Source organism: Trifolium pratense, linkage group LG1 (genome assembly GCF_020283565.1).
Source record: "Trifolium pratense cultivar HEN17-A07 linkage group LG1, ARS_RC_1.1, whole genome shotgun sequence".
NCBI classification, from domain to species: domain Eukaryota; kingdom Viridiplantae; phylum Streptophyta; class Magnoliopsida; order Fabales; family Fabaceae; genus Trifolium; species Trifolium pratense.
The window spans coordinates 684367-712235 of NC_060059.1; the positions used below are offsets into that span (position 1 = coordinate 684367).

The window sequence follows — 27869 nt, forward strand, 5'->3', positions numbered from 1 at the left end:
CCTATTTCATATTTTGACACATAATCAATTCAGGGTTATTTTGTGTCTTTATTAAAAAAAGTTAGTAGAAAAATGCTAAAAAATCTCTTAGTAGGATTCAAACCCTTAACCTTTCCGTTACACTTTTTATAAAAATTTACTTTTATATTACTTACTAGGATTCGAACTCTTAGTAGAAAAATTTACTTTTATATTACTTTTTTTATAGATCATTTTATTTTTTATTTTTTCCGACTATTTAATGCCAAAAAATTTACGCTTAACGATTGTAAAAAAAAAAATCCTAGGGTAAAAATTTGATAAAAAATTAGTATATATTTTGTTTATCAATAAGGAAAAAAATTAAGGTTTAGTTTTCAAGAGACCGATAACATCACTCAAAAGGGTGATTACTAGAGTAGGAGGACAAGATTCTCAAACCATTCAACATTGATCCATATTAGAGTCATATTTGGATAGCCAATCAACACGAAAATTGATTTCTCTCAAGGTATTTGTTTGTTACTTGACAAACATTATCTCAAAGTTGAAAACTAACAATAATCATAACTAGATGTCAGAACACACAAATGGCGAGAATGAGAACAAGAGGATGCAAGAAGATGCTTCGAATATATTTTGAACAAACAAATGTAGGTCAGACTGCGACCGTCAATTTTGAACAAGGTTATATATATTTTGTTTTCTTGTAAAATTACCAAATTTTATTTTTATTTTTAATTTCTGTATGATTTTTTATTTTTTGTAAAATATATAATAAAAATTTGATATATTATAATCCTTATAAAATTACCAAATCTTATTCACCGTAAAAAATAAAAAAAAATAAAAAATAAAAAACCAAATCTTATTGTTGGGCTCAAACCCTTAAATACTACTCCTAAATCCTAATCCACGCAACTAAAACAGAAAATTATTCCCCAAGCTAGCTATAAAAGCGATCCCTAGTACTCTCTTCCTTATAGTTGCTGCTGCGATCGAGCGAATATCCCAAATTGAAACAAACAATGGCGGGAATGAGAACAAGAGGATGCTTCTTCGAGACAACAGAGGGCGTAAAGACGATTACAACCTTCGAGGAGATGGGATTCAAAGACAATTTACTCCGTGGAATCTACCAATTCGGTTTCGATAAACCATCGCCGATTCAACAGCGCGCCGTTCTGCCTATCATTCAGGGTCGTGACGTCATCGCTCAGGCTCAATCTGGTACCGGCAAAACCTCCATGATTGCTCTAACTGTTTGCCAGCTTGTCGATACCTCCGTCAGAGAGTAAGTTTCTTATGCTAATTTGTTCGGATTAGGTTAAATTTGTTGATTAGGGTTTTTCTATAGTTGAAGTTTTTCAGGATAGTACTTAGTGTGTGTGTTTGGTATCACAGTTTGTTTTTTTCCGAAAGGTATAATATTGCATCAATTATTTTATATACTTATTTTAAAATATGAATAATGATTTATATTGGCTTCTATTTGAGATAGTTAGGTTGTTCTTTTGGTTAGCCTGCTGACAATTCTGTTAGGTCAAAATTTCATTAGTTAAGAGGGCAGCAACTCTCGCCATTCTTCTCCGAATTCTGACGGAAGCTGTGATCATATGACAGGTACACTTTCATGAACGTTGTTAACATTATAATATATATTCCGGCTAAATGTCTCTGAACAAAGTACATCAATTTATTTATTTCTGAGTCCAATTCTTTTAATTTTTTGAACAGGGTGCAGGCCTTAATTGTGTCTCCGACGAGGGAACTGGCTTCACAAACTGAAAGAATTATATCGGCTATTGGGGATTTTGCAAACGTACAAGCGCATGCTTGTGTTGGAGGTAAAAGTGTGGGAGAAGATATAAGGAAACTTGAACACGGAGTTCATGTGGTGTCTGGAACTCCTGGTCGAGTATGTGACATGATCAAGAGGAGAACATTGCGCACAAAAGCTATCAAGTTGCTAGTTCTGGTAGTTCATTACTTCCATTATTTTTATTTTTTTCAATCTTCTTTTTGTCGTCATGTGTCAAGGATTATCTTATATTTTTTCTTTTTGATTGCAGGATGAATCTGATGAAATGCTGAGCAGAGGATTTAAAGATAAAATTTATGATGTGTATAGATATCTCCGACCCGATCTTCAGGTAACCTTCATTCATCATTCATATCTGTTATTGTATTTGGAATGTAATTTTTCCAATTTGAAAACTTTTCTCCAATTACAACCTTGCTAAGTAGACTTCCCCATTGGTTAAAGTGTGAGTGTGTGACATACCAATTTCCAATTCAGACTAATTTTGCTAATAAATAGGGATGTGAGTGAGAGGTATGCAATGTTTGATAATGGATTTAGTGATCTAACATCATATGAAGGATGACAATGAGCCTGAGGGGGAAAATAAGCCACAGCGGCAAATTCAAATGATATTCAAGGAAGAATATGAAATTTGAAAAGCCTGACACCGCACCTCTTCTTTTGAAATTACTATGTTGATTTTGATTTTGAAGCTGTTTCATTTCATAATATAAGCTGCTAGTAGTATAGTCGTTTCATTTTCGCATTGCTCTTGATGATGATGTCCCTAGGTGATAAGTTTTTGATACATGTTTTTATAAATCTGTTTTCTTTATTTGGATTTCAAACTTATGTTGGCTCAAATCTCAATCATCTGAAACTTTACCTCAATTAAAACTTAACTGGATGTATCTTTAGGGTCCTGAGTCCCAGTTACTGGAGTGATGTGTGTTTTGCTCTTGTTGTAAAACTTGCGGAACAGTCTTGTCTGTTTTCTTTCCAAACTTATGTAGTCTCTGAATTGTTTGGTTTTTAATGTGTAGGTTTGCTTGATCTCTGCTACGCTGCCTCATGAAATTTTGGAGATGACAAATAAGTTTATGACAGATCCTGTCAGGATCCTTGTAAAACGTGATGAATTGGCGTTGGAGGTAAGCATTTGCTTTTATTGCCTTTGTGCTTTCTGATATTTAACTGGATATTGATGCAATTACCCACCCCCTAATTACAGAGCATCAAGCAATATTTTGTTGCGGTTGAAAGGGAGGAATGGAAGTTTGATACTCTTTGTGATCTTTATGATCATGTTACCATCACTCAAGCTGTTGTATTCTGTAACACCAAGCAAAAGGTAAATGAAAATTTATCAAGGTTTTGTAGGATCAGTATGCTAAATTATTAGATTATGTACTCTATTTACACATGGTTATCTGTTTAAAGTTTCTATCTTATTATTATAACTATTATATATATCCTTTTGGAACAGGTGGACTGGTTAGCTGAAAAAATGCGTAACAATAATTTCACCGTCTCATCAATGCACGGTGACATGCCTCAAAGAGAAAGAGATGCGATTATGGGAGAATTTTGTGCTGGAACAACCCGAGTATTGATAACAACCGATGTTTGGGCTCGTGGCCTTGATGTACAGCAGGTAAGTTGTCAGTAGTTTATTCTTGGGTTCCTAGCACAAGTTGTTAGACCAGTCTGTGTTTTTTTTATTTCTTCCTCTAAAATATAATGACCTCAGATTGCTTAAATATCTGGAAAACATACTGCATGTATTATGAAAGCCTCTTTACTATGTTATGAGCTCTCAGTTGTTAGTTTGTGTTTCTGTTTCTTCCTTATGTGTTAGGATTCATTGATCTTGTGTCTTTCAAGTACTATTTGTTTTTTTAAAAAGTCTAGATGCTTGATTACTTTGAATCAAAATTAATTTTCTCGTCAAATATCTACTTAGACTAGTTAAACTCAATTTTAATCTAGTCAAATTTACAAAATAATGTTAGTTCAAAACCACGTTTGTCAAATGCTCACTCAAAGCACATCAAAAGTATAGAAATTAATTACTGACCTGAATACAAGTACTAGGTTATTCGTATTATACACGGCAAGGAATATCACAAGTTCACAACTGCTTAAACTAACAACTATAAATATTGTTGTTGACTTGATGGGCACAAGCATTGCAATTGGGCATTGTGATTCTTACACTACAACTATGCTTCTTCCTTGCTGAATATTTGCTTGTTAATATTGGTATTATTTTTGTGCCCTATCCCTGTTTGTATCTTTTGGGTGGAGTAAAGCTATGCACTAATATAGTAATATGTTTTTGTTCTTGAGAAATACAAACAAATGAAAATTTCTTTTATCCATTGACTAGTGACTAGTAACAATTAAAATTCTTCATACATACCCTGCATTGATTCGTTTGGATTTTTTATGGATGAAGTAATTATTGATATTGATTGTGCGCTTTTGCTTCTGTTAACAGGTTTCGCTAGTTATTAATTATGATCTTCCCAATAATAGAGAGTTGTACATTCATCGGATAGGCCGTTCTGGACGTTTTGGGCGCAAGGTATATTTGAAATGCTAAATTAATTGAATTATTGTTTCTTAACCAATGTTAGCATATTTTCCTTCAATTTATATTCTACTTATTATAGTTGGGGCCTAATCATTGTTTGCAGGGTATTGCAATAAATTTTGTGAAAAGCGATGATATCAACAGCTTGAGGGACATTGAGCAGTATTATGGTACTCAGATTGTTGATCTGCCAATGAATGTTGCTGATCTTATATAGAAGCAATTTATTTTATTCCTTTTTATGAAACTTTGACGTTTGGTCTATTATATTTATATTAGATTTATTTTTAGGGTGCTCAGCTGAACCAGAGATATAACGTTTTTCCCATTGTCTTACATTTGAAGTTAATGTCTAATTTTCTATTTTTATGATTCAAATGACATGTGATGTTTCGACTTGGTTGATTATTTAGTATTTTATGGTATAGTTTATACTATAAACTTTATAGTATCTGTCTATTTTATGGTTGATCATTAAGGTTCCAACTTAGATTATTTTTTAATTTACACGAGTTTTTTTTTCCTCATTAAAATAAAATAAACTTGGTGTTTTTATTAATAAAAGAGCACCCAGTCTTAATAAAAAAGTAAACGAATATTCTACCAAAAAAAAAAGTAAACGAATAAACAATTAGAATTGCTATCGTTACAATTTAGTTTCATACGTCTTCTAACTTGGTGCCCAATTTCATTCCAAACTTCTCTGCTATTTAAATTGGTGCGAGTTTATGTACCAAAAAAAAAATGGTGCGAGTTTATGTTTAATTCCACCTTCATGAACTCACGTCTCAATGGTAGTCTGAAGCTCTTTGCGACAACATACACACTCTTATTTCTTAAATGAAACACCAAGCCATTCATCATCACCTCTCAGTCTGAAGATGAAAAAGAGAAAAATGTATTTGTGAAAGTCTGCATTGATGGATTTGAGCAAAACATGAAGAATAAATCATTAAGGAAAATTGAAAATAAAGGAAAAAAAATATGAGAAGGTAAAAAATGAAAAAACTAATAGATTTTGTCTTCGAAGTGTATAAGAAACATGACATCCATATGAATATATATATATAAGAATAATGGCGAATAAATGGTACCCAATTTAATTCCAAACTTATGTGCTATTCAAATTAGTGTGAGTTTGTGTTCAATTCCACATTCATGAATCATGAACCCACGTCTCCATGCTAGTCTAAAGCTCTTCACGACAAAAAACACACTCTTGTTCCCTAAACGAACCAACCAAGTCATTCACTCACCTCTCAATTCTCCACATCTTGCATGAAGTCCACCTTGACACACTTTATCTGAATTTACTTTATTTAATTCATCATCACCTCTCAACAATCCTCCACATCCCTCAAAATTTGAAGATGAGAAAGGAGAAAAATGTATTTGTGAAAGTCTTAATGGATTTGAGCATGACATAGAGTATAAATCATTAAAGAAAATTGAAAATAAATGAAAAATAAAATAAAATACAAAGGTAAAAAATGAAAAATGTACCAGTTTTTCTTTCAAAGTGTATACTAAACCTGATTGGCCGACTCATATATAAAAAAAAATCTTAAAAATCAACTACACTGGTGATAGTAAAAATTTATATAAATGACTAGTATCTATGCATTTTTGTTTAGGTAGTAACCAACATATTAGGTTTTTTTTTTTTAGGTTGATTTTGCTTTAAGTAGATAATAAAAACTCACATTTTAAGGAAATGTCGGGTGTTCGAACATTATAGATTGAAAAAATATCGTTATTTATTAGAATGAAAGATCGCATCAATTCAAATTGTCCAATGAATATTTAAGTTTTCTATTTCATGATTATTAATAGTATGTGACTATTATGTGTCAAAAAAAATAGTATGTGAATATTATGTCAAAAAAAATAATATTAGTATGTGAATATATTTATGTTTTATTTTATTTACTTACTAACCAATAGATTACGTCAGTTCAAGTGAAAGTAAACTCTACTCCCTCCGTTCCAAGATGAGTGAGCCATTTTGACTATGTGCACTATTCACATATCTTGTTTTGACCATATTTTTCTACTAATAAATAAAAAAAAAATATTAGCATATAAAATATTTTTGGATTCATCTTGATGAGTATTTTCAAAATATCATATTTTTATAATTTTTATTATTATACAATTAAAAATATTAATTGTCAAAGTTATGCATTGATATGCGTGACGCAGTCAACTGACTCACTAATTGTGGGGGACGGAGGGAGTAATTTTAAGGAATGTCGCATGTCCGAACTTTAATCATTGACAAAAATATAAATAATTTACGGAAATAATATTATTTCTAAAATATATTTAACCTTAATATGTTGTAATTTAAAATATCCACATGACTTATAATATTTGTATTCATTTTACTTTTAATTAATCAAGCACAAAATATTTTTATATTTGAAAATGACCCATTATTGGATGGGCAAAAATTTAAACTCAAAATTCTTAATTTTTTCGTATTTAAGCTGTGCTCAAGACTAATTATTAAACTACTTAAATGAAAATTAAAACTTTTAAAGTGTTAAGGTATCTTAATATAAAAATTTAACTTTTAATAATACAAAAGTTCAATGCTTAAAAAGTTTAAATTTAATGTTTCAACATTTAATACTTTCTATTTTTATTTCTTTAACACGTGCGGTGTACATGTTAACATTCTCCAAACATGTCGAAAGCTTTTTTTGAAACTTTAATATCTTGAAATATTGCCATGTTGCGACTGATGAATGGAGGGCCACAAGTGGAACAACACACATTCAATAATGACAGGCATAGGTCATTGAAGGTTTGTTTCACTTTGTTTTTTTTTTTTCGGCAATTTGCCAACTTGCATGTCAACTTGTTATTTTACTCATTGAAAAATGTTTAGGAGTGCATTCAGAATACTCTTTAATTATTTTAAATATTAAATTTTTGTAAAATTATTATAAAAATATGAGAAGTTAACAATATATTAAGAATAAGTTCCAGTTCAATTGACAAAAAATATCGAAATTGTTATACCGAACATTGTCACTCGGATTCGAATTTGGGATATAATAATTATGTGAGTTTAATTTCTGTAAGTTACCACTTCATCTAAGACAAAAAAAATATTTCATTTTTTGAATAAATTATTTATTTAAATAAAATATTTTAAAAGTAATTCGAAACCACTCGTTAACAAGACCCTTATTTATTTATGTGTTTTTTGTGGGTGAATTATTGCGAGTATTATTATGATTTTATTTATATGTACATATTGTTGATATATTTAATTTTTTATTTTATTTGGACTTATTTTTTCAATACATAGACGATTCATTGATCATAAAATATTATTATTATTATTATTATTATTTTATTTTTGTCCAAATACTTGTCCTGTCCCGACAAATAATATAGTTAATTAATTTATGTTTATTAATATTTTTAATTAATAGTAGTATTTTTTTACATTTAATATTTTTAATTATATATTATTAAAAATTGTAAAAATTAACAAATTTATAATCTGAGAATATTCAGTTAAACAAATCAAATACTCCATTTTATATGCTAATTTTATATCTATATATCCGTAAAAAATATAGTAAAAACAAAGGTGAATAATGATAATTAAAAAAAAAAGGAGAATCTGAATAATGCAAATAATCAAATTGAATCTTTTATTTTAGAAAATTTTAGATATGTTTATTTTTATTATTTTTTTACAAAAGATATGTTAATTATATATCCGTAAAAAATATAATCAAAATAAATTAGGTGAATAATGCAAATAATCAAATCGAATCTTTTATTTTAGAAAATTTAAGATATGTTTTTTATTTATTTATTAAATTTGAATTGAATGTAACGTGAGGAGATTAGGTATGTTGAAAGCGACACGAGGGTCCAGCAAGAACAGATCTCATTTAAAAAGTCGCTACTTTTCATCCAACGACCAATATTAAACGATAAGAAACCAACGCATCACAATCCACCACGTAAAAAGAATAACACGTGTCATTATGTCAGTTACCGCGTCACGTCGGCGGAAGAGAATTATTATATAGCGAAGATAAAGCCTCCACCTCTTTCACAAAGTCAATAATTCCTTAAATTCGGTGCAAAATCACAAACCCTAGTTTTCTCTCTCTAGAAAAAATCATCAGAGAGAGAGTGTGTGTGTTGTAAGAGAGAGAGAGAAAGATTCGTTTATATCTCTTTCCCACCTTCGCTATTTCGTGGAAGTTGCAGAAGAAGAAGAATAACTTGACCACAAAACCAAAACCTTCTTTACAACCTTGTTTTTCTTATCAGGTATTATTTCTATTTCCATAATCATCTTTTTCTTCGTCAAGATCTGAATATTTTCACACTTTTTAATTCTTAATTCATGGTAATTAATTTAAACGATGATTCTTTGCCCCATGCATTCTTAATTATACTTTTCTTCTTTTAATTGTTTTATAGGTTTAGATCTGTTTCTTCCTTCGCGGGTTTTTCTTCGTTCACGCTAACTTGATTCTGTGAATGGTTTTGTGTTTTTAAATTATGTGAATGGGTTTTTAATTGTTCAGAGTTTTCATACATACAAGTTTTCACGTGAGTTTATCAACGTTAATTACGTCACCGAACGGATCGGTTATAATTGGTTGGTGAAGTTTGGTTTTTGTTGAGAAATTTGAACTCAAATTTTTGTCGGTAGTAAGTTTCATACTTTAATAGTACTTGGGTTTGTATTTTATTTTGCTTACTCTCAAATTCTAATGGTTTGAACTTTGAAGTGAGAAATTTAATGTTATCAGGGCCGGCCTAAATGGCCGCATATTTTAGGTCAACACCTGGCCACTCGGGCCGATCCTGAAAACATCAATTATGTTATAAACATAAACATATGATGTGACAATTTATTCTAGATGTTTTCGTGGATCTAGGTTCAACTTTATAAAACTTAGTTTTTTTTTCCTTCATAAATCACATGTAGTTTGTATATTGGATCTAATATAACTTTTAAAGGAGATTAATATATTAATGTTTGGGTGTAGTTAAATTTTCATGGGTTGTTTTGTTTTGATTAATGGTTTGAGTTGGTTTAAGATGTTACATCTTGTGTTTTGTTTTCGCAGGTTGCCGTGTTTTTTATCTGAAGTGAAACTAAGGCTTGGATCTACTTAACTTGGATAGTGGAAGTATTTTGAAGATCGAAATAAATGTTTACAAAAACTTTATTATTCAGTGCAGGATTTTTTTGATAACTTCAATATTTTATCGAAGATTTGCTATTTGAATCATATAAACTGAAACAACTGAAATTTGAAACAAAGGTCTTGACTTGTGAGCTTATAGCATACTTTGGAATCATGCCAGTTTCAGGACATGAAGAGGTGTTTATTTCCTTTCTGATTTACAGCTAACGATTGAGACCATGCGAATTTGTTCTTTTTTGGATATTGATTACTTGATCTTATATTGACAGAGTGGGGTAAAGTCCTTTGCCGGGCAATTTAGTGATTTAGTTGCAGGTGTGCCAATCAAGAAAAGGAGGTACCCACCTTATATTAAGACCTCTTCGCCTCCTTCTGAAGAGCCATGTTCAAACAACGAAGAAACTGAGTCACAACGAAAAGAAAATTCAAGCACTTCTCAAGGATCAACTCTATCAAATGCCAGTATTGCAGGTGCACCTATCAAGAAAAGAAGGTTCCCTCCTTCACTTCAAGCTTCTTCACCTTCTTTGGAAGAGGGTTCGGTTCAACAAAAAAGTTATGCCTTGCGAAAAGATCATTCAAGCACATCACTGGGTTCAACCCTTTCTACAAGTTCTGCTGGGTTATCCAATACTATTGGAAATCCTCTTTTTGAAGAAAAGAAATCAAGGTCTGATGTTACCAAAGCTGACAAGGTTCAAAACAATTCTTCTTTGCTTACTCCCAAACGGGAAGAATCAAACCCTACTTTGAATGTTGTGAATAGCAAAGAGAAGGTGACACTCAATGAAGTTAATGAGAAGAATGTGGGATCCCAAACAAGTAAGGCGAATACTGAACTCGTGTTGGCTGCAAAAGAAGGTCTTGCACTTAGCATTGGAGCAGATGTGAGCAAACAAATCGTCCAAGGCACAGTTAAACAAGAAAGTCCCGTAGTTGCTGGAAGTACTAGATTATCTTTAAGCATAAAGGAGCACGTATTTCAATCTGTTACAAGTCGGGAGAATAATGAAATACGTCCCAATATGGAGAAAGGAGAACCTCTCTCATTGGAATTATCTCTAAGCAAGGATGAATGCAGTACCCACAGTTCAAATACTGATGCTAAAAGTGATAGTGACACTACTCGTGTTCATTCTAGCAGGGCAAATTGGGATCTGAATACTACTATGGATGCATGGGATGAAGGGAGTGATGCCAGTTCTGTTAAAACTTCTATTGACGGACTGAATATTACTCACAGTTCGCTTGATGAGAAACTGTTGATGTGCTCAACTGGGATTACACCACCAACAAGTGTTGTATCCGTAAAGCAAACACGTAATGAGACTCAGAACAAAGCTTTCATTACTTCACCTGGTCTGGCTGGACAGCAATATAAACGTGCGGATCCACCTAGTATTAGTTTTTCATCTTATGTTTGTAATTATGTTGAGGAGCCCTCTAGAAGAATATCTGTTAAACTAAATTCAGGCGTTGCTACTCCCGTTGCTAGTTTACCAAGTGTGGCTGCTACTGCTGGTGCTGCAAATACTTCTAGTTTTAGGTCGGTAAAGCCAGAACCATATGATGAGAACTTGAAAAAGAATTTGAAAGAAACAAGAAATTCATGTCCTGTTGGTTCATTAGATAGTGCGGCTGTAAAACAAGAAATTATTCAGCATTCAATTACCATGCAATGTAAGCCATCTGTTAGCAATTCAAAGTTGGTTGATTCTACATTCGTTAAATCTGAACCAAGTCATGAGGGTAGTCAGGAACAATCCAAAACAGCAGAGAGTACTAATACAAAGCAGTTGGATAAAGTGTTGCCTCAAATGTCATTTAGTTCTTCCATGGCAGTGCCAGTCATGAATTCGACACAAGTTTTTGCAGAGGCAACTCATCCTGCTGTGAAACCTGTGTGTACAACAGTATTAACCACCAATAAAAATATTGTAGGTCAACTGAAAACTTGTAGTCGTGCAGAAGGAGTGAATGTTGAGAAAGTATGCGAAGTTCCCTCAAATTCTGAGAACGTTCCTCTGGTTACAGTTGCCATTCCTATGGTCGATACTGCCACAGAATTGAATAATCTTGGCTTGAAATATTCTTCTATTGTAGCCAAGAAAGAAGTTGCTGATGATCATGATGCTTGCAGATTGAAACTAATGAATGAGCCTCTTGATTCACGAGAGAGTGAAGGCTGTGTTAGTGATGAAGAAAAGATAACTGATATTTTGGAGGATGATTCTTATGGTTCCGATTTGGAGTCAGATGAAAACCCTGCTGTAACTGTTGCTGTCGATACTGAGAGATACATCGAAGATGATGATTATGAGGATGGCGAGGTTAGAGAACCACTTGAGACTTCCAAACTGGAGGAAACAATATGTGAGGTAAGAGAAATAGAACGTTCTGACTTGGGTAATTATGATAATAAACTGGTGGAGAAAGGAGTGGTGAGTAGTGATTATCCGACTTCATCTCATGTGGTGGAAAATGACAATAAGATTGTAAACCACAATGAAATTATTAGTAAAGATGGTGTGGACATTCAAATGCATGATAAGCCTGGTAAAGTCATCGATAAAAAGGTGTGTGTGCATGAGTCATTGGATGGTGAAAAATCAGATATTGCTGCTGATAAGGGACCGGTTAATGTTTTGCAACGGAAATCATTAGATCTTTCGGAAAGAATAATTGTCTCTGAAATTCAGGAAACAGAACAACATTCTGATCATGCCACTGATGGAAGCCATGTGATAGATGTTCAATGTGCTGATGAGGTTGTGAAAACAACTGACACTGTTAGACAAGCAGACTTATATTTGCCGAAGATGGAAGGATCTTCAAATACTGAAGATATAACCAGAGATGTTAGTAGCTGTGGTAATCAAGGAAGAATCATAGATTTGTCACGAGCTGCTAGTTCGTCATCCCCTAGTAAAACTAGGCCTATCCCAGTCAGATCGCTGCCTACTCGAGCTGGAAGAGATGTATTGTCTGACACAGTTGATGGTGACAAGTTATACCGAGGAAGGTAAGCATTTTAGTCCTATATATACTGCTACTATTTTCCTTTTATTAATTGAGTTTTATTCAGTTGCTCCTGTGCTTTAATTTTCAGGGATGACGTTTACATTGATGCTCCCCACCGATTTTCAAGAGAAAGACATCAAGACATGTCCACTAGAAACTCTAGATTGAATTTTGGGCGTGGTAGAGGAAGAGTTAATAGTCGAATTCGTGGTGACTGGGAATCTGACCGTGAATATTCTGGTGAGTTTTACAATGGTCCAAGTCAACAGTTCCGCGGCGCCAGGTCAAAATATTCATCTGGTATTGCTGATACTGATATGGAGTACAATAATGTTGGACCTGATGACTCGTATGTTGTCAATGGTCGGTTAGGTAGAAAGCCCTTGAATGATGGCTCATACGTTGCACCGAGAAGAAGGTCACCACCAGCAGGAGGAAGAGATGGCATCCAAATGGGTCATAGAAATCCTAGAGCTGTTAGTCCAAATAGTCGATGTATTGGTGGGGATGGTTCCGATTTAGGTGGCATGAGACATAGTGAGAAGTTTATGAGAGGATTTGCTGATGATACTCTAGATTCGCTGTATAAACGTCCCCAACAATTTGAGGGGCTGGATGGTAGGTTTTCAAGAGGAAGGGGCAGGAATTTTTCTTCCATGCAGAGAAGGGGTGGTCTTTCTCGAATGCGTTCAAAGTCGCCTATCAGATCGAGGAGTCGCTCTCCTGGTCAGTGGACATCTCCAAGAAGGAGGTCCCCCAGAAGAAGATCCCCGGAGGGTTTTGGTGGCCATCCTGAAATGACTCATAGAAGATCACCATTATACAGGGTTGATAGAATGAGATCACCTGATCGACCTGTTTTCACTGGAGAGAGAGTGGTGAGGAGACATGGCTCACCTCAATTTATATCACGACCTTCTAATGATATGAGGGACATTGACTCTGCAAGGGACCATGGTCATCCAAGGTCTGTCAATTCCAATAGGAGTCCATCTGGTCGAATTTTAATCAGAAACAACAGAAGATTTGATGTTGCAGATCCCAGAGACCGAGCAGATAATGATGATGAATATTTTGGTGGTGGTGGGCCTATGCATTCTGGTAGGATGCTAGAGCTTAATAACGGTGAAGGAAATGGCGAGGAGAGGAGAAGGTTTGGTGAGAGAAGAGGTCCTATTCGGTCATTCAGACCTCCTTATAACAATGGTAATAATAATAATAATAATGTTGGTGAGAACTTTCATCTTAATGCAGAAGATGGACCTACTAGACATTATAGATTCTGTCCAGATGATTCAGATTTTCATGATAGAGGCAACAACTTGAGGGAAAGGGACTTTGATAGACGGATCAAGGGTAGGAATGGAAATGGGCCACCTAGAAGAACAAGAAACATGGATGAGCCGGAAGATAATTTCAGGCATGGTGGACAAGTTTGGAGTGATGACAGTTTTGATGATATATCCAGAGTGAAGAGGAAAAGATTTTGAATGATTTCCCCTTTTTTTATATCAGAAAAGTCTCCTTCTATGAATGCTGGAGAACAATGAAATTTGTATTGCTTGGTTTTCTTTCACCTACAGAAGTAGACTAGTTTTTAGTTAGTTAGTAATAAATTATTATCCCTTGCTACATAGCTTTAGCTTAAGGCATTCTAAGTGTTGGAAAAATGAAGTTTTGGTTGTAAAAGCAGTTCTGGGCAGATTGTCAAGGAAGGAATTTTAAAAAAACAAATGTTGCTCTGAACAAGTACAATTTAGTTGTGACTTTGGTTGGTATGGGACCAAACTCTCAGATCTGATTGAAGAGAGCTCTCTATCTGCCTGTTTTTAATAATATATTGATTGGAGTGCTGTGATTTGCTGTTGGTTCTTTTCTGGTTTCCTACCAAACATATTTAATCATTCAACCAATCACCATTTCTATGACTTGGCCGGTCTTAGTCCTCAAATGAAATCTAGACACCAAAGTGAATAAAGCATCTTATAAATATGAGTATAGCAAATAAATGCAGAAAAGTCACAGATGCAGAAAAGTTTAGACATGAGGATAATACTACTACCGAATTAACAGACTATTAAAATCTCTTAATGATTTTTGTCTTTTGGTTTATTGAATTTTGGGGTGGATACTTTTAATTAATGACAACATTGACTATTGCTTAACTTGACTTTGCAAACTAAAGAAATGTCTACCTGCTGCCGTCCAGGATCTTTTGGTGCTGTCATGTTTAACTAAATGAAGCCGTCCTTCATAAGACTTTACCACAGGAGTACGTAGTAGTAGTATTGAATAATTCAGTCAATAATCATCATTATCATCTTTGGTCAAACAAAATGAAGAAGATAAAGTTATCTTATTCTTAATGACAAAGTTTTTAACGTGTTTGCGTGATGTTAATGCTTTACTCATTTGTAGTTAGCTGCACCAAATCCAGTACCACCAATAACGGCAAAGTCAGAGTCACCATGTAAGTACTTAATCAACGATGAAAGCCTAGTTTGTATTGAATGGAACGGTTACAACTTTTCTAAAATAAAAAGTGACTATACATCAAATGTGAATGACTGTCGTGAGAATTAGTCAATTAGATAGTGTGATCTCATCTCAAACATGAAACATGTACGTATTTTTGCCATTAAAAAAAAAGTACGTATTTTTAGCATACAAAAATAAATAAATAAAATCTCAATTCTCAATCATTAATTCATTATAATAGGAATATCTTTTGTCATTTTTTTTTTTGGTTGAAATGGGTATTTATATATTAATAAATATTGGGGAATTACATACAAATGAAAGGCAAACGGGCAACAAACTGAGCCGCTAACATTTTTGAATGGCAAAATCAATTCTCTTAAAAACAATATTCATTGTTCTAGGAGACACAACATTGTTATTCATAACCTCTTGAACTCTTTGGAGATGGCTCATAACCTTTGATGCAAGGAAGCCAAAAGTGTCAAATAAAAAATGGTATCGAAGCATGTTGATTGTTACAACATGTTTTTTCATGTTTGACCACTTTAAGCAACTTAAAGAGTTGCTTGTTCCATAGTAAAAGTCTCAGCTTTTACTCTAACAAGAGGCGAAACTCCAGTCAAATCCACAAATGCATGTTGTCCGCATACCCACTCATACACCATAATGTCCGTCATCTGAGAGTTGATCGTCCTTCTTGTGGATTGGTCAAAAATTTCACAAATACTTATCTTTAATGAGTCAAATTTTTACTTTTGAACAACAAAGAAAAATTTCTATAAAATGAGCAAAAATAAAATAAAATAATACGAATGATATTATACTCATAATTCCAAATTAAAGAGAAGGAATACTTGACTTAAAAAAAGAACAAAACAAAAAATTAACCAACCAACCCGCTACTAATAAGCAAAAGTCTACCCAAGTAGGTATAATCCAACGTATTAGTGATTCATTCATAGAAAATACTTTACACTTTTACTAAATTATTTACACCGTTACTTCATACTCGCAATTTTTAACAAAATTGACATAATATTCATTTTTTACCATTTAGAATTTCCCACAGTTTTAAAAACTCGTAATTTTCATTTTCATTTCTGAGGTAGAAAAAGGCGCTTGTGCAAAAAAAAAAAGGCGCTATAAATGTTTTAGTTACTAAAAACAAAAGTGGTTCCCCTTTCTGACTCAGTTTTCAAAAAGCATTTAGGGTTTACTCTCTCTGATGGATAAACCATCATCTTCTTCAAAACGCTCATGGATTTGGGTAATCGAAGCCCTTGCAAGTTACAACAAATTCCCTATAACCACTTTGCAAGATTTGATTGATGCAGCTCCAGTAACTCAAGAAGATTTTACTGAAAGTGCAAAGGAATTTATCGCTTTGAGGTGTTTAGAGGAACTTTCTCCTTTTACTCCTTCTTCTACAGTTCCACTTGATTCTTCCCGTACTTGTCTAGATGTTTTTGATCAAATTATGAATCAGGTAGTAAAACTTTTCAATTTTTCAATCTTCTTTCATCTTTAATTTTAGGGTAAATCAGTTACCGAAGATTTTCAATCTGCTTTTTTCTAATCTTCTTTCAGGAACCGTCATCAAATCTGGATATGAGTAATTTGACTATGACTAGTATTGGAGCAGAGTTTCTCAAATGGGATCTTAACTCATTTATTATGCACAAAAGAGCCAGCAATATGAAATGTCAGTTAGAGAAGGTGATGGCATTGTATTTTTTTTCTACTTTTTCCTTTTGATTTTGAAATATTTTCAGTCTTATTCACTTGTTTTATTTATTTGGTCTGTGTTTTGTTTTTTAATCTTGTTGAATAGATGAAAGATTCAATATTGGATGGTACTCTACAGCTTCCTGATAAGTTAAAAGAAATGAGTGGATTATTTCCAAAGAATCGGGCTAATATGGCATGTGTGAATGAGGGCAAACGCGATTATTGTTCAGTAAAGGGTGATGGCAACTCCACTTATGCAGAAGACATGAGAGCAAAAGAGAACTCGGCATGTTTACTATTAAAGGATGGCAACAAATCTTCGAAAGAAGGTTTAACTGGTAATAACCGTTTATGCTCTAAGAGGACTAGGGTTGACTTGACTGATGAGAATAGTGGGAGCTGCCTTAATGAAACGGAAGTTTTTATAATTAAATATAATGAGTTCATAAGAAGTACTGAAAAGATTAAATGTAATGCATCTACGGATTTTGATTCCAAGAAAGAAAAGCAAGTTTCTCGACTTGGAAAGGAAGTGTCAGAAAATTCGGTTGAAGAAATTCAAATTCCTAAGAATGTAGGGCATCACTCAGAAATGAATAACACAGAAACTCTTTGTGATGGATCCTTAGAGGATGATGGATCCTCAGAAGATACTCATACTATGTGCACTACGTCAAATTTGTGCCAATCCAGCGGTCAGCATACATGTGAAGGTGAAACTATTGATACTGTACATGTTGATCCCATTCCAATAAATGATGTAATTGATATTGACAGTGAAGCAGAGTTATCAAGTGATAGTGATGTGTATCACAATGAAAAGATTGCTCTTACGAACAAAAAGGATGAATTCCTGAGGTCCCAGCACGCTTTTGGTCAACCCAACAAAAAGAAACCAAATGTTGCATCTTCAAATGTCTCGCAGAAGCCCGTTGCTAGCGATAAAGGTGTAGTTGATGCTGGCAGTGAAGCAGAGTTATCAAGTGACAGTGATATGTATCACAATGAAGAGATTGCTCTTACAGCCAAAAAAGATGAATTCCCGAGGTCCCGGCACGCTTTTGGTCAAGATTTGCCAGCAATGACTGAATCGACTGGACAAAACCTTTGCATTAAGTGCAATGAAGCTGGGCAGTTGCTGGTTTGTCAAACTAGTACTTGCTCATTGATGATGCATAAAAATTGCCTGGTTGATTCTGCTCAGTTGGACGGAAATGGAAACTTTCTCTGCCCATTTTGTGGATATTCTCGCACTATTTCAGAATACCTTGAAGCCAAGAAATCAGCTTCTTTGGCAAAGAAACAATTAGCCATCTTCAAAAGTAAGCGTATAAGGAATTAGATTCTGTATGCATGAAGTTCAATAGTAAGTTCCTCCTACCTTTTCTCACCAATGTATGGAAATTGAACTTCTTATTAATTGAGCTGTTAGGGAGATCATCTTATCTAATCATGTGCAGTAAAGTTTTTTGGTAAAAATATGTGCTGTTAGTACTCTTTTGGATGTTGGAATATTCAATCCGTTTTTTTGATATATTCTTGAAGACGAGTTTACTTCAATTTTTTCCCCTGCATGAGGATATTTACCCATGCAATTTTCCATATTATATAGTTCAAGCAATGTTTTCATCTCAGAATGTTTTTATCTCAGAATGTTTTTATCTAACCTTGATAAAGTAAGCGGCCCTGTGGTTTGCTGTTAGTTTTATTTTCCAGCCACCAATAATTACAGAATGCCATTTTGTTTGAGAACTTATAAAAGCAATGGTAAAAACTATATTTTGTTGTTCCTCTACTTGGAATTTATTAAAATAGTAAACAAAGTGAAAATAAGACTTTTTTTAATCTTTAGTAAATCACACTAACTGAAGTTAGTACTTAGTAGTATTGAATAGGAACACTCATCTTTACCCTGACTCTTTCTCGTGTTAAAAGAATAAAGTGTTATAGTTATTAGTAGAAATTCTTGTTTGCTTCTCTTCTCTGTCATTAATATCATCTGAATAATAATAATAAATAGAGAAGCATATTATATTGCATGTACTTATACTACTATTTTGCAAATATCTTATGCATTTCTTATTTTTGTCATGACAATTGACAAGTGGTTAAAGTTAAAGATGGTTCATACCCTTTATTAAGTGAATGTAGATTCTACTGATCTTTATTACTATTTGGTAATTTTTGCGAGGTTCTTCTCCATTTATTTTAGCCATTTATGTTCTCATTTTTCTCATATATTACTTCCTCCTTCTACAGCCTATCATTCCCCCCTTTAATATTTGTCTATCTTTCTTCCGGCTTGCATTTGATAAATATTTTTAATACATATTATACAGGCTGTGCATCTCCCTCTTCGAGATATTCACATCATGCCTCTCGTAATTCTGTATTTGAGAGACCAAATCGTCTTCTTTGATATTGAGAGTAAGTTGGACATAGAGATTGAGTTTAACCCTACTCAAATACCCTCAGTTATATGTTTCCCTTTTTAGTTTCTCTCCCACACTCTTCTCATCTCACTCTGTCTCTCTCAGTAGCGACTCACTCGCCATTCACGATAACCCAAATCACAGCTTCTTGCCTTCTTCACTCAGTCTCCCTCTCACTCCGGCATTCCCTCCCACTCTTCAATTTCACAGGTTTATTTGCAATTTATTGACAGTTTGATGACTGTTGTCATCTTCATATGATTGTTTTGAATTGATTTACGTTCAATCGATGCAAAAGCCCTTTACCTGAACTGAACCCTAGGAATAAAAAATTGTGGGAAGCTGGTATTCTATGCTATAGGTGAAATTGATTGGTTTACGTTAACAGTAATGTCATTAATTTTTTTAGTGTCTTTGTTACTATAAAATATAATATGTCGACGTTTCAAAATAAGCATTGAATGTTATCTATTAGTTAGGCTGAAGTAGGAAGGCATTATGCATTAGATTAGATGGAGGATGGATTTCTTACTGACAATATATGCTTTATATTGAAAAAGAGATAACTAATCAATTTAGTTCTGATTCAATTAATTATTGATGATTTCAAGTCTTTAAAAGAACAAAATGCACAGTTTTAATTTGAGGTACATGTCTCCTTTTATATATTCTATTTTTATTTTGTCTTGATGTTAAAATCTTTGATAATTAGTTTAAGCATATTGTTTAAGCTTCTCTGGTTTTCCTGGTGTGTAGGTAAGGCATTGGGATTTCTTTTTTTTTTTTGCAACAGCTTTGGGGTGGTTCTACTTCAGACTGCTATGGAGTGAGAGTTTCGGCGCTGATGCGTTGGTTTGGTGTTCACGTCAACTCCTGGTTTTTCTTCTTAGTGTTAGGGTTTCAATATGTAGTGGAGTGACTTTTTGTTGGTATTTTGTAACCCTATGACAATATTTTGGGCAAGATCCGCCACTAACCCTATGCCTCTAACACTATATTTCTGGTATGCCTTCTTGAAAACGAGAAGTTAATTGGAACCTGTAAGTATTTGGTCCATCAGTTAGTTAAGTCAAATGCTATGGAAATAGTAAAAGATATTATTAGACTTAACATTTTTTTGTAGCATTTCATTATTAAGGGTATATCAATGAAAAGGTGGAAACTAGCTATAGAAGTGGCCACCCTTGCTAAAACACGAGCAATTTCATTTTTTAAAGTAAGTTTTATTCAAATGAACACAATCTCTAATAATATTACCAAGCTCATAGACATCATTCTTGGCTTACTATGAAAGCTTGTAACAACATTCTCGGGTCTAGTTCAAATTCCATTCCAGTAACAAATTGGTGGATCTGTCACAAACTACATGAGCCGGTTCAATTTTATGCCTCCACACCTTATAGTTTCTTTGTTGCCAAATGCTCGATGGTAATGATCTCCGCTGTATATGATCGTATACCTGCAAGTGTTGTTGGTTAAAATCCCTCCATTTAAGCTCTTGTCATATATCCTTTGCATTATTGCATAAGAAAAATACTAGATGAATATTATCTTTCAAGCTCATCATCACGATGAACATGATTACTAGGATAATTAACACTCTTTTGGTTCAGTCAAAATCTTGTTGGAATGCAATTATGACAACCGCTATATAAAGTTCTTAATTTTTGGTGAAGCTGCTGCTTTCCAAATATACTACCACTGTCCTAAAACCTTCAGATGTGTAGTATCAATAGTCTTGTCGATGCAATAACGATATACACTCTTAACTGAATAGTGCCCATTCTTTTCATATCCAAATAATTTTGTCGATTGGAACTGAATCTAATAGAGGAGTTTGCTAACAAATTCTTGCACTACTATCATCAAACAAGGAACAAATAAGAGGCAAATTCTACCTCTATGAATCAGTCAGTGACTGTCTTAATAGTCATCACATGATTCATGTCCACATGTCGGTGTAAAAGTATCACCATTCTGGAATATGGTTACCAGTATAGTACTCCATTTATATCCACCGCGAACAATATATTTAACACTCCACATGCTTTGCAAACATAGCTGAGATTATGCCCAATACTCAGAATGAAGAAAACCACTTTTAGGATTAAATTATTTGAATATGATAACAGCTTCCATGCTTGTTTTCAAGCATTGCATAATCAAAGGCTTCAATGCTTTTTTTTCTTTTTTTTCGATACAAGCTTCAATGGTTTTAAAATTCATGGCACCCGCATTTTTGTGCATAGCAAGACGTTCTCAAGAAAGTCAATAGACATCTTTAGATTGTTGTCTATTATGACCCACCAAAATGAGTTCATCATTTTTTCAATTTCATCACAAAGAGATGATGAAATTAAAAATGATGAAATTGAAAAAAATACTCATAACATACGAGGGTGTAGATTGAAGAACCAATTTAATCATAATCTCTCGATCTGCTTGAGAGAAATATCTATTACTCCAAGAGTTAATCTTCCAAATTATATCCTTTATAAATTGAAATGTTGATTTTCTACTCTGGGCCACCATAGACAGGAAATCGAGATATTTATTAGTCCCAAGGACATGCACTCCTAAAGTATTGGTGACATAGAGAGACATTCCTACTACAAAAAATTTCATACTTTTACAAATTAATTATTTGGCCAAATGCTTCTTCATAGGTAGCAAGAATATTTTTCACAATTCATTAACCGGTTTTGGTTTCATTAACTGCACCAACTCAATTACATCCATATCGTTATCCATAATTGATCTTCCAGGAAGTTTTGTTGTCATAAATACATTTATGAAGCACACATTTTAATTTGTTAGCAAAAACTTTAGGCACCCCTCTATAGAGAACATTACACAACGCAATCGGTCACCACTCACCGGTCCTTTGTAGTGGTTTGAACATCACCTTTAAAAATTAAGACTATATTAGTAAAATTCAGTCCCAGAGGAATCACAATCGAGTTCAACCAAGAACAACTGACATCGAAAATTATCTTAACATGTTGCCTGTTCAATTGGCTTAAAAAATGGTTTTATTTATTCTCTACAGATTTTTTTTTTTCATTTTTACTTTTATGTTGAATGTGTTTTCATTTATATTTTTTTGATAGGAATGCTTTCATATTTTTATTTGTGGGCTTGCATTATTTTTTCTATAAATTGAAGTTAATTTAATTGATATGAATCAACAATTTTCAATTTTTTCTATCATTAATTAAAGTGTTTTGATTTATTAAAAATAAAGGACCAGATAATAATCATTTTGATTTTAAAATTATTTTTGGACCTCAATAATTTGGGAATAACCGATAAGAGATTGAATTTCTTCACCAATCACAAAATAACTTTTTATTCTAAATTTGTCTAAAATAAGAAAATAACATTTTCTCCATTAAAAATTTATCCTATTTTCTAACTATTCTGTTATGTATTTGCCTTTTGTAAATTAAAAATATTTGATTTAAGCCTTTGGTCTAGTAGTGAGGAATTTTGGTAGTATGCTATAAGTGTTGAGTTCGATTTAAAAAAAAAATGGCGATTATAAAAAAAAAAATGACTTTAAACTAATTATAAAAAAAAAAAAATGACTTTAAACACATGTCGACCTTAAACACTGGCGTCAGATTAATCCTACGTTGGAGAGAATTGAAAGAGGACTTGTCCACAAATTGGTTTTGTTTGCAAACCCTTGCATTTTCCACCGCCTCCTCAAACAAAGCTACAGTAAATTGTATTCTAATGTTAAATTTTTCTCTGTAATTGTTAACTTAACAGGATTGATTGATTTTGTGATTCTAATCAATCATAAACCCACCCTTCACTCTCCGCCGATTCGCTCACCTCTCTCCCTCTGCCTGGTATCACTTTCTCTTTCGTCATTTATGCTTCTTCCATTTTTTATTTCATGCTTAATACATGTTCATTCAATTCTTTCTTTTGCTTTTATATGGATCGCTACTTGTACAATTTTCTATAGTAGATTTTTCTTTTCCTCTTCAATTGTTCTTATTTACTTTTATGGATTATGTCAATTGGTTGGTAGCAAGTTTCATGAAATAAATAGTACGTATAAGTTCTTATCAATATTTCTTTACTAGTATAAGTTCTTATCAAGATAAGAGTATAATCAAAAGCTACTCTAATTTGCACTGTAACGGCGTCGTTTCGTGTGGTTGATGGAAGCCTTTTTGGAACAGGACATAGCAAAAACAATCATCACTATAACAGAAGGATGACGGTGAGGGTTAGCGTTTTCCGATTGGGAAGACGATTACGACTAGGACTTTTCAATTCCATCAAACCGGAGACAACAAATTGTTCTCGCTGCCTGGGTGCAACGACGTTGTTTCAACCTCGCAACCACAACCAACATGCTTTCTATTTCTCTTCCTCCACCTCTCCATTTCCATCTCCATTTTCCACTGGACAAAGGAGGAGTATGTTTATCCAAACACAATCCACTCCAAATCCAGAGTCTCTCATGTTTCATCCTGGTAAGCCTGTTATGGATGTTGGAAGCGCCGATTTCCCTAACCCTCGTTCCGCCATGAATTCTCCTCTTGCCAAATCAATTTTCGCTATTGACGGTACTACCCTCCCTATGTCTTCATTTCTTTCCTATTTCCTCTGTGTTCCAACTGTTTTCTGATTTTTGTTTTCTTCTTGCAGGAATTACTCGTGTTTTCTTCGGATCTGATTTTGTTACCGTTACCAAATCGGAAGATGCTTCCTGGGAATTTCTTAAGCCTGAAATTTTTGCCGCTATTATGGATTTCTACTCTTCCGGTGAACCACTCTTTCTAGACTCTCAAGCTGCTGCATCCAAGGACACAGCAATTCATGATGTAAGTTTCCTCATTTCTATGCTAATATTGCTATAGCCTCATTTCAACGAATTTGGCACTTTAATGTTTAAATTTCATATTTATTACCCTAACTTATTCTTCTTTCTGCTATGTTTATTTCATAGTAAATTAGCTCAATTAATTATATTGAGCATTAAGAACTTCAGATCATGTTCATCTCTACACTTGAAATTTGTATTCTATTTCATTTTATGTTTCTATTGGTTTGCTTGGGGGTCTTTGTATTGTATACGACACCTTCAAATAACGAATTTATGTGAATGTGTTGATACTTGATAGAGTCATAGAAATACTTACTGACCTATTCATATTCATGGGCAGAGCCAGGATTGGACAAGACAACTGTGGGGGTTAGGTAGCTATATAAATTAAAATTCATCCAACATATTATATAATATTTATCAAATTTCTTAGATAATATTCATAATGTTCAAAACATTAAGTTACACTACAAATCTATCGTCACAAGCCGACATCTCGGTTGGTGAGTTGGTGAACTGAGGGACATCAAATGAGTACTAACTAGGAATTCCAGAGTTCAAAACCTAGGAACTAACATAACCCAACTAACTAACTTTCTAACATTTTCCTATAAATGAATTAATGAAAACATCTATTATAATCTTTCAGCGACTCTCTTTTCAAAATCACAAAACATACCAGTTCTCTTATATTGAAAGGAAACACAAAGCCTAAATGGGAAGGTGGATGATTTATGGGCGGGGGGTTAGAGCCTCAAGTGGGTGAAAGAGATCATATTATATTATATTAGGTGTAATAGTCTATATGTGTGTGTGTAGTCAGGAGGGGCTGAAGCCCCTGCTACTTACTACGTCCCTCCCCCTTTGCCTTAGTTCAAACACGGTTGGCATTGTCTTGTATCTCACAAGTCTAAATACTTTCCCATAGGTTTCTCCTAACTTTGTTTTAGACTTATAGTGACCCAAGTGTTCAGGAGTATGCGATTTGTATAACTTATGCCACCTTTGAGATGCCATAACTAACTGGTATGCTTACCTGTTTCCATACAGGATGATTCTGAAATAGTTGCGATGATCAAGGAACTGTTAGAGACTCGTATTCGACCAGCTGTACAAGATGATGGTGGGGACATTGTGTATTGTGGTTTTGATCCGTAAGTTCTCTCTCCCCCTCTTCACTCTTCACAAAATAGAAGTTCTGAAGTTCCATTCTACCTTTTCTATTTATCTCATTATTTTAGGATCTTTGTGTTAAAGAATAAATGATGATAATAATGAAGACATATCTCAGATAACAGCATGCTAACATATTATACTATTACTGAAATGAACAAAAATTAAATGAGTAAATTTTCAAGACAATGTCAGTGTTGAGAATGCTAATGTTGTACATTATAGAATGCCTCATTTACTTGTTTTTTATACTGTGGTTTTCTCTAGAGATACGGGGATAGTCAAACTTAAAATGCAAGGAGCGTGTAGTGGCTGCCCAAGTTCTTCAGTGACTCTGAAGTCAGGCATTGAGAATATGCTGATGCATTATGTACCTGAGGTAACAAGTTTGGAATCATCATTTTGTGATGAAACTGATCCATTTGATGTTTCTATATATTTATGGTAATGGTAATGGTAATTGAATTGATTGGAATCCTCAACTTATCTTCCTTTCATAATGAAGCGGTTGTACCTTTCTTATGACATTCTTAAGTTGATTTTGAGGGAATATTACAAGTATAAACTTGGAGATCAATTAACTTATAAGATTTTCTAGTTGTACTTCATGGATGGGAATTAGATATTCCATTTGTTTTACACGATTGATTACATGCAAGTCATTGTGCATACTAATACTATCCTTTAGCTTGTCATTATGCATACTAGAAAGTATAGAGAAAGCTGTATATATTATTGAGTGTTTATTTAAAGCAGCATTAATAGGCTGAGTTCCAATTTATATGATTTGTTCAATTGTATTATAGAGGAACATTCTTCCAATGCTTCTTGCTGCATTTACAGGTCAAAGGTGTGGAACAAGAAATGGATGCCGAGGATGAGGAAGCAGCTTTAAGTGGACAAACAGAGTAGTTGATCTCATATTTTTCTATAATTACGGTCTGCATTTAATCTTTACATTTCACACTCAACAGAAACTTCCAAGTACAACAGCAGTACATGATGGAGGCACAAAATGAGTGTATGCAAAAAAAAAATAATATATTTAATAAGTTGTGAGTCGGATACATTGCAGTATGACATGAAATTGTTCCGAGCTAGTTAGATCTCGCTGGAATAGTATGAAGGTAGTTCATAACATGGTGCCCATTGCAGAAAGGTGGCATCGGCCTTGGTTTCTATGGGTTCTTGGTCTTTCCTTCTGAACCAAGGTTCCTGGAAAAGTGCAAGGCATTATTTGTCTATTGGCCTTGCATTGAGGACACACTTGTATTATTTAAGATTTGGTAACTTGCGCTTTTCTCCGTGTTCAAATGGATGTATGTGCATGTTAAGGAGAACCAGAAAGAAAAAAAAAAAGGCACGGATCATTTTATTATTTTTTGCCTACCTTTGGTATTCTAGTGTTGATTCACAAATACTCCAAAGCCAAATAAAAATCAGGGTATTGATTTCATAACAGCCAACAGATGCTGTTATGCACTAAGGAGTCTCTAGTGCTAATTTTTTGTGAATTTTGTTGACTGCTGCTAATATATATGCTGCTAGCAATCCAACATTTAGTATACCTCTTTTACATGCCTTTTTCAGGCATGAAATGTTATATTTTACTGAATAATTTGTTTGTCAAACCAATAGTGCAAAATCATATTTTCTCGGTTACACTCAACAATAATTTCGTTTTCTAAACAGAGCATTCATGATGCTTTGTAAGTTTGGAAGAATTTTTTATGTATACCTTGTATATTATAAGTATTTGGTAAAGTGTTTATATTTAATGATATATTGATGAGTTGTTTCAGATTATTTTCATAAGCTTTTGTTTGCTAGTTTGTAGGGGAGGAGATAAATTTTTAAGGAAAGAAATAGAGAGAGAAAAATAGAGAATTTTTTTACTATTTTTTGTAATTTTGTGTTTATTTATAGATAATGATAAATAAATGCTTATGATTAATAGATTTTTAATTTTGAGAACACTATAACAACATAGATTGAATTTGAAAAACTCATGATAAATCCTCTAAAATCTTCCACCAATACAATTTTGAGTTCCACCAAATTAGGATAATTTTGTATTATGAAGAAAAATGAACCCTTCAAAGTTCTTCCTTGATAAATTCCTCTATCATCTACTTCTCTCTTCTTCAAACTTGCAAACAAAAGTCTAGGTGAAAGTAAAATTTATGGATAAATTACATTTCATAAATCATTCTTGCCATCAGATTCTTTCGGAGATAAAAGATGTCTTTGCTAGAGGTGGACTGTGAAGTGATGATAGAATAATAGAAAGGCTATCCTAGTGACACATGCCATCTTTCATTAATTTGTCTCTAATATAAATAAGTTTAGGTTTAAATGCAGTTTTGATCCCTCTATTTTGAATTTTTTAAAGTTTCGATCCCCCTATTTTAAAAATCAACTTTTCAGTCCCCCTATTTTAGATTTTTTGTACTTTTGGTCACCCATTTCATTTTGAGTCAATTTTCATGATGTCGCAGATGACACATGGACACTACAATTACTCTCTTAAACATTTTGACTCTTCTCCAAATTCAAATTTATTCGTCTATCAACAAAAAAAAAAAATCAAAATTTATACAACTCCATCACCAAC

At 33.4% G+C, this 27869-nt stretch overlaps 4 protein-coding genes across 12 annotated transcripts; all 4 read left to right on the forward strand.

Annotated features, from left to right (window-relative positions):
* Positions 1 to 897: 897 nt before the first annotated feature.
* Positions 898 to 4853, forward strand: LOC123911238 (eukaryotic initiation factor 4A-3-like). Its single transcript, XM_045962617.1, has 8 exons — positions 898 to 1273; positions 1717 to 1957; positions 2052 to 2132; positions 2827 to 2934; positions 3015 to 3134; positions 3270 to 3437; positions 4284 to 4370; positions 4483 to 4853. Exons 1-8 carry the CDS (start codon positions 1008 to 1010, stop codon positions 4594 to 4596), a joined length of 1185 nt encoding a protein of 394 aa, XP_045818573.1. The 5' UTR covers positions 898 to 1007; the 3' UTR covers positions 4597 to 4853.
* A 3548-nt stretch (positions 4854 to 8401) lies between these two features.
* LOC123911249 lies at positions 8402 to 14453 on the forward strand. 3 transcript variants are annotated; one of them, XM_045962627.1, is made up of 4 exons: positions 8402 to 8684; positions 9494 to 9751; positions 9844 to 12596; positions 12684 to 14453. In XM_045962627.1, the coding sequence occupies exons 2-4, from the start codon at positions 9728 to 9730 to the stop codon at positions 14083 to 14085; spliced, it is 4179 nt and encodes a 1392-aa protein (XP_045818583.1). In that variant the 5' UTR covers positions 8402 to 8684; positions 9494 to 9727; the 3' UTR covers positions 14086 to 14453. The 3 variants fall into 3 exon arrangements, with proteins under 3 accessions (XP_045818583.1, XP_045818591.1, XP_045818597.1); XM_045962635.1 differs by having other exon boundaries at positions 8671 to 8763; XM_045962641.1 differs by lacking the exon at positions 8402 to 8684 and adding an exon at positions 8687 to 9071.
* A 1725-nt stretch (positions 14454 to 16178) lies between these two features.
* On the forward strand, positions 16179 to 20341 carry LOC123911267. Of its 6 annotated transcripts, none has more exons than XR_006810424.1 (5): positions 16220 to 16562; positions 16664 to 16792; positions 16908 to 19231; positions 19342 to 19446; positions 19993 to 20341. XR_006810424.1 is itself a non-coding variant. In XM_045962662.1 (4 exons), exons 1-3 carry the CDS (start codon positions 16302 to 16304, stop codon positions 18144 to 18146), a joined length of 1629 nt encoding a protein of 542 aa, XP_045818618.1. In that variant the 5' UTR covers positions 16179 to 16301; the 3' UTR covers positions 18147 to 18170; positions 19993 to 20341. The 6 variants fall into 6 exon arrangements, 1 of the variants encoding a protein (XP_045818618.1); XR_006810429.1 differs by having other exon boundaries at positions 16908 to 18170; positions 19144 to 19446; XR_006810430.1 differs by lacking the exon at positions 19342 to 19446 and having other exon boundaries at positions 16908 to 18170; positions 19144 to 19231.
* A 2548-nt stretch (positions 20342 to 22889) lies between these two features.
* Positions 22890 to 27038, forward strand: LOC123911283 (nifU-like protein 4, mitochondrial). 2 transcript variants are annotated; one of them, XR_006810442.1, is made up of 7 exons: positions 22922 to 23093; positions 23433 to 23822; positions 23905 to 24080; positions 25133 to 25236; positions 25523 to 25634; positions 26099 to 26699; positions 26846 to 27038. XR_006810442.1 is itself a non-coding variant. In XM_045962673.1 (6 exons), the coding sequence occupies exons 2-6, from the start codon at positions 23468 to 23470 to the stop codon at positions 26165 to 26167; spliced, it is 816 nt and encodes a 271-aa protein (XP_045818629.1). In that variant the 5' UTR covers positions 22890 to 23093; positions 23433 to 23467; the 3' UTR covers positions 26168 to 26892. The 2 variants fall into 2 exon arrangements, 1 of the variants encoding a protein (XP_045818629.1); XM_045962673.1 differs by having other exon boundaries at positions 22890 to 23093; positions 26099 to 26892.
* Positions 27039 to 27869: the final 831 nt, after the last annotated feature.

Excerpts from the sequence above, each read along its gene's own strand:
- LOC123911249 (XM_045962627.1), top strand. The coding sequence starts at position 9,728 with ATGCCAGTTTCAGGACATGAAGAG. Across the intron at positions 9,752-9,843 it reads CAGTTTCAGGACATGAAGAG|AGTGGGGTAAAGTCCTTTGC; the intron begins GTGTTTATTTCC and ends TTATATTGACAG. Across the intron at positions 12,597-12,683 it reads GACAAGTTATACCGAGGAAG|GGATGACGTTTACATTGATG; the intron begins GTAAGCATTTTA and ends TTTAATTTTCAG.
- LOC123911267 (XM_045962662.1), top strand. The coding sequence starts at position 16,302 with ATGGATAAACCATCATCTTCTTCAAAACGCTCATGGATTTGGGTAATC. Across the intron at positions 16,563-16,663 it reads TTGATCAAATTATGAATCAG|GAACCGTCATCAAATCTGGA; the intron begins GTAGTAAAACTT and ends ATCTTCTTTCAG. Across the intron at positions 16,793-16,907 it reads TGAAATGTCAGTTAGAGAAG|ATGAAAGATTCAATATTGGA; the intron begins GTGATGGCATTG and ends CTTGTTGAATAG.
- LOC123911238 (XM_045962617.1), top strand. The coding sequence starts at position 1,008 with ATGGCGGGAATGAGAACAAGAGGATGCTTCTTCGAGACAACAGAGGGC. Across the intron at positions 2,935-3,014 it reads GTGATGAATTGGCGTTGGAG|AGCATCAAGCAATATTTTGT; the intron begins GTAAGCATTTGC and ends CCCTAATTACAG. Across the intron at positions 3,438-4,283 it reads GTGGCCTTGATGTACAGCAG|GTTTCGCTAGTTATTAATTA; the intron begins GTAAGTTGTCAG and ends TTCTGTTAACAG.
- LOC123911283 (XM_045962673.1), top strand. The coding sequence starts at position 23,468 with ATGACGGTGAGGGTTAGCGTTTTCCGATTGGGAAGACGATTACGACTA. Across the intron at positions 24,081-25,132 it reads AGGACACAGCAATTCATGAT|GATGATTCTGAAATAGTTGC; the intron begins GTAAGTTTCCTC and ends GTTTCCATACAG. Across the intron at positions 25,635-26,098 it reads TGATGCATTATGTACCTGAG|GTCAAAGGTGTGGAACAAGA; the intron begins GTAACAAGTTTG and ends CTGCATTTACAG.